This window comes from Penaeus monodon, chromosome 2 (genome assembly GCF_015228065.2).
Source record: "Penaeus monodon isolate SGIC_2016 chromosome 2, NSTDA_Pmon_1, whole genome shotgun sequence".
NCBI lineage: Eukaryota > Metazoa > Arthropoda > Malacostraca > Decapoda > Penaeidae > Penaeus > Penaeus monodon.
The window spans coordinates 47,097,121-47,104,620 of NC_051387.1; the positions used below are offsets into that span (position 1 = coordinate 47,097,121).

Consider the following 7,500-nt stretch of genomic DNA (forward strand, 5'->3'; position numbering starts at 1 on the left):
CCATAAATAATGCTGTGACTACCACAGCAGCTCATGCCACTGTACCTAATACAGGGATGGTCCCCCCTGTTGCACCTCTGACTCATCCATTCTTCCCTCGGCTCCCTTTGGCTGGGCTCCCAGGGTTCTCAGCTCAGTTGCGGTCAGGCTGGCAGTACAGTGTCTCTGGCAATGCAGAAGTATTAAGAAATACTGCAGGTATGGTTTATTGAGCTTTTATTATGCCATTTAAATTCAGGAATGGGTTTTTATGAGACCATCTTAGTTGGTATTTCAGTGGCATCATTGTTAAAATTTTTTTAAAAGATCAACAAAACTGGGATAGGAGATGGCTACACATACAACATAAGTTCAAGGGCTATCAAGGGGAAGAACAATATTCATTTCATCTCAGGTGCTGCAAGCAACAGACCTTCAGGAGCTCCACCTCTAGCCACAGCAGCTCCTGTGGCAGGCACTGGACCCTCTGTACTCACAGGAGGAGAGAGTGATGCAGAGTCTGAGGGGTCAGCTGAAGATCAGGTAATGGACACAGAAGATGGGGGAAGTGAAGCCTGGGGAGGAGCAGGGGTGGAGGACACATGTCCAGCAGGCGCCCGGCTCCTCATCATTGAGCCTTTCTACGGGGGCTCTCACAAACAGCTAATCTCTTTACTCAGAAATGGTGAGTTTTGGGGGCTGAAATGACTACTTCATTGTCCTCTTTGTTTTGTGATACCTATTTTTCATTAATGCACAGATACTTTTTATTTACATATTCACTTGATTAGTGAATGACATCTGTCTATGCTTTTAATTTCATAATGAATATTTGCTTAATTCTTTATTGTAACCACTTGTCACACTTAGACTCTTTGTGACAATGATCCATTGTGAAAATCATAAAATGTATAATTTACAAATGATTGTTTGGACAGTCACTGTTGCAGACATCCTGTCTCTATTTTCTATTTTAGATGTTCAGGAAATTTTGTGGTATCCTGTGATTCATATAATTGAGTCAGACATAAGTATTTGTAATTGTTCTTATGTCTCTGTAAATTGTATATAGCAAGATAGCAAGTGTAAAATAGTAATGTTAGTCCAGGAGAAGGGTTCAAATTTGCTTCCATGTTTACAGATGAATCAGTGATTGGAAATGAGGAAGCAGCATTGTTCACCTTGCCTAGCAAAAAATGGCACTGGAGAGCTCGTACAGCTGCCTTGTACTTTTATCAGAAAATTCCACAGACACATGACTTTAAGGTGAGATTAATCTGTAGTAGAATTATAAAAAAAAAAAAACATTAGTGACATGGCTAATAATTGAAAAGCCCAAACATACAAATACACAACAAAACACCAAGCACAGTAATATAAAAAAATATGGTAAAACAGCTACAGTGAAGTGGAAAACTCTAAATCTGTGACATTCAAATCAGACTGAACTCCTCTTCAGACGGTAACATGAAATAGGATGTTTTGCATTGTCATGGATTTAGTATTTCTCTTCTTGTTACAGTACTATTTCAACACAAGTACGATAGTTCAATAAGGTTTCACAAGCTCATTTCAGTGTTCTTGAGACGTAAAATAGGGAAACTTAAGGATGAAGAACTGAAGGTAAAACAAGGGTTTTTTCTCAGATCATGTTTGAAGATTATGAATTTTGTAGACTAAAGGCAGCCAAAGTAATAATGCTAGTTTGCCATTTACCTTCACTTTGTGCCACCTGCATGAAGCATTTCAAAAGCAATAAATCATGAAAAAAAAAAAAAAAATCTATACCCATCTTTTTGTGGCTATTCTTTCCCTCCCCCAGTGCTGCTTGTTAAACTGATCACAACCCAAAGAGATGTAACTATGGATGCTTGTTGGTGCTTAAAGCTTTATACAGTTCTTTTTTTCTTTTTTTTTACATTTTATTTGGATTCACAGTAGTGTTGTTAGGCAGATTTATATTATTTACCAGTTAGAAGCATACATTATCTTATTTCTTTGAATTCTTTAGTGGAGTTTTAGTTGGATCAATCTGGCATATGATGCAGTGTTGTGTTGTAGATTACTAAATGTGGCTTCCCTTGTCTCATTTTTCAGACTCTTTTTGCATCCTCTACATTGAATTTATGTGAACTGATTGGCTTGAGACCTGACTTAGGAAGATTAAGGAAAATTCTCTATTTCCATGAAAATCAGTTAGTATATCCAGTCAGAAAACAGAAGGACCGAGATTTTCAGTATGGATACAACCAGATTTTGTCATGGTAAGTTGACCATGTTTGTCTGTTATGCAGCACACGAGTCTAGTGGTTAAAACCCAATCATAAACTAGATAAATAATCTAATGATTGAGAACTGAGTTGGGAATCTCTGATTGTGCTTGTAATCCTCTGCTGTGGCAAAAGTATTGCAGACAATAGTCTGTTTGTGGACACATTGGTGAGTGATTGTCCAAATTATGTCCTAAGTGTCTCATTGCTTTACTTATTTTAATCCCTAATTTTATGTTTGGAATTGTAACAATGGCTGTAATACACCCAAATTATTTTCTGAGACCATAACTTCGTGGTCAGTTAATGCCTCAAAGTTACAGGTTGTCTTTCTCTTTCACTTTTTGCAGCTTAATTGCCGACGTTATTGTGTTCAACTCTCAGTACAATCTTGAGTCTTTCCTGCGTGAAATTCCGCGCCACCTGAAGTTGCAGCCAGACCACCGTCCTGATTCCCACGCCATCACACAGCTCATCAGAGACAAGAGCCAGGTAGTGATCATTGCCAAAGGAATTCAGTAATAACTTTATTTGATTTTACTGATTAAATTTTTTTTGTGGAAGACGTGATTACAGTTCATTAGATTGTTATAAATTTTATTTCAATTTTAAAAAGCATAACACCAGAATGAATTAATAAGTTGCTATAAACTTTATATCTTCTTAGATTATGTTTACAAGATTTTTTTATCATGGGAACTTTTCTTTGCTAAAGCAAGTCATGCTACTATGTAACACGAAATTCTGATATTTTATAATCCTGAAGGACTTGTTGAATGCCACAAGAGCTGCAGAAAGTTACAGATGATTTCACTTGATACTAAACCTTTAACAAACAAATGAATTTTACTCTTGAAGGGAATGATATGTATCTATACTAACATACAAGTGCAGAAAGGCTGACGTGGAGCCTGTTCTTTTCTTTTAGGTGGCGTATTTCCCAGTTAATATTGCTCACAAAACACGATGTCCTAAAGATGCCTTGGAGCCTTTACATATCATCTGGCCCCATCGATGGTAAGTTTATTTTTTTTGATAGATATTGATTATTTAATGCTTTACTCTCTGCCAAAGTTAGATGTCTTATCCTCACAGATGTTTGTTGTTATAGATTAGATGTTTTGATAATGTTTCCAGAGGAAGTCCTTATGCAAATTTTGTTTAAAATGTATGTTAAATTTTACCCAAGGCAAGTCACGAATTGATGAAAAAATTAGGGTAATTGAAATGTATTGAGGATTGTTTTCATTCTACAGGGAACATGATAAGGACCCAGATACTATGTTCCAAGTTCTGTACCAGCTAGTCGAAGCAGGACTTAACTTCCGGCTCTCGGTGTTGGGCCAGTCGTACTCAGATAATCCCCCAATATTTGCAGAAGCACGGCAGCGTCTTGCAAACTACATTACACATTGGGGTTATGCTGAAAACAAAGAAAAGTAAGCTTGGTGTGGTTCTTTTTGGGTTTTGTTCCCATCATTTGTTTATTGAAGTGTATTTAGAATTATATGTTTTGTTAAGGTGGTCTGTAAATATTTTAGATATGATCAGATATTTATTTGTCTTTATTAATTTTTAAATTTTATTTTATTATTTTTTTTTTTTGGGGGGAGGGGGTATGTGTTATTCTGACAGTCCATATTTAGACTGGACACCAGCATTTTTATATTTCTTGATAGTGGAAATGTGTTAAACTATACTCATGATTTTCATTATCATTGTTATGACTCATCATCTTTATTCATCTCTGACCTTATTCCCTGCTGATCCACAGGTACTGGGAAGTCTTACATTCTGGTGATGTTGTGGTCTCAACTGCACACCATGAATTCTTTGGTGTAGCAATGCTAGAAGCTGTTGGAGCTGGTTGCTTCCCACTGTGCCCCAATAGATTAGTTTATCCTGAAATTTTCCCACAGGTATGTTCTTTGTATAAAATGCTGTATATTATTTTACTTGTTTTCTTAGCCTTGGATTGTCAATCTATGATAGTCCTGTCTAGAGCTTCAATATTTTAGGTAATGTGGAGATTGAGATACTTACCTGTTTGTCTACTCTTTCACAAGTTCCCTGCACATTGCTTCCATTCAGTAAATATGAAGTGGCCTTGGGATCTTACTGAAAGAAAGAGGAGGCAAGAACTGTGACTGATGCTGATGTGGTTCCTATTGTTTTTCTTATACTTATACTTATACTTATCATCATCATCATCATCATCATCATCATCATCATCATTCACTTTGGTGATATACACTGTTATGCCTTTCAGAAGCTTATTCAGCAATGTATTTCCAAGTGTGTAATTTTTATATACAGATCGGATATAGGAGAATGTTTTTGATTCTTGATTTTTCATTATATAGATTAGTCTTATACAAATGTGTTAATATGAGGCTATTGATATCTCATTATTTATTTTGATGTCAACTGCCCTTTTGTTTTTATTGTTTACGTGTGCATATGGATAAACATATTTCACTTGAAGTCCTTCAATATTCCAATTTTTGCAGGAAATAAAAAGAAATAATGAGTGTCATTTTTCTGGCAGGCCATTTCAAGACCCTTATCCTTCTTTTAGCCTTCTTTTCTTTGTCTCCTTTAGCTAAAGCTAAACTTAGGTGGTGAGCAGCAAACATAGTGTCTGCCATGTTTGTTGTTATTAACCCATTGCTACCAAGTATGTGAAAAGTATGCAGTAGTTTTTGTTTTGCGAGTTTTGTTTACACATAGATGGTCCAAAGTGACCTCATCTTATTTTCCCGTTTCTTGATTTTTTTTTTTTTTATTATCATTATTATTATTATGATAATAATAATAATAATGATAATAATAATGATGATGATGATAATAGTGATGATGATAATAATAATTGTTATTATTATTATTATCATTATTATTATCATTATTATTATCATTATTATTATTATTATTATTATTATTATTATTATTATTATTATTTTCATCATTATCATTAGAATTCTGATAGCAATAAAAAAAAAGTATCATCCAAAAACCAAAGAAATGAGAATGCAAGTGAGATAGGTAAGACTAGCAATTGAGCCTTTGATGACTAAACTCTTATGGAGGCATCCGTGCGTAAAAACAATTACTAAACTAAAACCAAAGTGGACATGGTTTGTATGTAAATGCCATTCCTGGTGACAGTGGGTTAAGTAAATGAGAGTACAACCTTGCTTGATAGGAAGTCCATGGTATAGTAGACTGTAGAAAGTAGCAGAAAACTTGTCTCAAAGTGATAATCCTTTAACCCATAGGCACAGCCCGTGTTGGGTTTATTCTCAGCATTTATGGGCCCATATGAGTTATGTTCACATTTTTTCGTGAGAAATTTTATGGTAGGAAAACTTTAGGTCTCACTGTACATTACCCATGTTTAGGATTTTATTGTATTATAATGTAAATGCTAGACATTTCTCTAGCTTTTTTAGTACTCTAATAGATTAAATCCTCAGTATGTAGTGCATGGTTTAGATTACATGTAAACAAGCATTGCAGCTTCTGCAATGCTTCCCTTATCTTCCGAGTTTGCATAATCTACTACTTGGTCAAATATAAAATTGGACAATATGTATCATTCGGAAATGGCAAGAGGGTTTGCAGTGTGCTATAAAAGAATACTCATCAAAACAAATGATAGTAGGAAAATATATTTAAATTAATATCATTTATAAATAGATATTCCATTTTATATCCTTATATTTTTCAAGTATTTGTTATATTTACACGGAAATTCATTTGAAAATATCCATGACATTGTGATTGTTTACATAGCCACAGCTTCCAAGTTCCTCAAAGGAGCTTGCCTATATTTATCCTCCAAACAAAGTTCTTACAGCAGATTATAATGTACACTTTTGCTGTTTCTTCTCTGCAATCATGAATGAACCCACACACACCACCACTTATACAAAAGAAGAAAAAAAAAAAACTATGTCACTAGCAAGTTAGGAAATCGCCCACAGGTAACATCGAGTGGCAGATGATATCACAAATGGGTTGTTCTGACCGTGTCTTAAGCCTCCATGACCTTACCAAATTTCTCCTTTCCTTGGGCTTGAGTTTTAGTTTTATTTTATTTTATTTTATTTTATTTATTTATTATTTTTTTTTTTTTGGGGGGGGGGAGGCTTTCCTTTCTTCTTATCTGTAATGCTATTGATATTAACCCTTTCCCGACGGGTAGTATTCATAGTGGCCCGGACCCAGCTGCCGGGGGCTCATATCGTCACCCTAGCATGCGCCACCGCTCATGTCCAATACCAGCATCCCTTGCCTTTTCTTCATAATACTAAGAGCCTATGTTGTATTTTCAGTATTATTATTTTCTAAGGTCTCTTATTTGCCATATTTCCTGATAAATCAAGACTAGGATATTTTTGTTGTTATATAGACTCCATAGTTGATAATTATTCGCTCTATAGTCTGAATAAAATAAGCAGTGTGTGGTATCACAGATTTTTTTTTTTTTTTTTTTTTTTTTTTTTTTTTTTTTTTTTTTTTTTGGTATTTTCACATGGTTTTACATCATCACTTTGTGAATACTATATAATATCTCTGGCCAATGTAGTCAATTACCTAACCTCGCTAACCTCGGAAGCCCAAGAAGCCAATGAAATGCATAGTATAGGTAAAATGAGAAAAAGTGTTAAGAACTACTTAATCACATTTTCAGTGGCAAAAAAATATTATTTTGCTGTTATTGTTAAAAAAAAAAAAAAAAACTCGTGGCATGGCCATACATACACCTTGGCATGTGCGTACATGCCACCGGCAGATCGTCCAGGCATGCCATGGCATGTATGTACATGCCACCCATCGGGAAAGGATTAACACAGTTATCATTATTATTGACATTATGATTATTTTAATGTTATTATCAATACTAAATACAATAATAGATTAATAAGATTTCCAAAAGTCTAGGAAAAGAGTAAACAGGTGAGAAAGGAAGGACTAACAATAACTCTTTGGTGATTAAGGATGGCTCCACAATTAACAAACAAAACTCAAAGTGGGTATACATGTAATTGCCGTACCCAGCAGCAGTGGGTTAAATGTATACATTGTTGGAGTACACACATTCTTGCAAGTAGAACCATGAAGGGAAGTACAGGAAAACACACAAATATACCAAAGGCATTTTAGCATTTATTGCTTCATCAGGGCATATACCCTGGTAAAGCAATAAATGCAAAAAGGCCTTCAGCATATTCATGTGTTCTCCTTTAGT

General features: G+C 34.9%; 1 protein-coding gene across 1 annotated transcript in view; it reads left to right on the plus strand.

Moving 5' to 3' along the window:
- Positions 1–7,500, plus strand: part of LOC119583222 — a 16,716-nt gene that overhangs the window by 7,170 nt on the left and 2,046 nt on the right. The window contains exons 5-12 of the mRNA XM_037931700.1: positions 1–198; positions 395–664; positions 1,121–1,245; positions 2,077–2,243; positions 2,600–2,741; positions 3,178–3,266; positions 3,506–3,688; positions 4,024–4,168. The exon at positions 1–198 is cut by the window's left edge and continues 285 nt beyond it. Coding sequence (XP_037787628.1) covers positions 1–198; positions 395–664; positions 1,121–1,245; positions 2,077–2,243; positions 2,600–2,741; positions 3,178–3,266; positions 3,506–3,688; positions 4,024–4,168 — 1,319 coding nt within the window. The remainder of the gene's footprint in view (positions 199–394; positions 665–1,120; positions 1,246–2,076; positions 2,244–2,599; positions 2,742–3,177; positions 3,267–3,505; positions 3,689–4,023; positions 4,169–7,500) is intronic.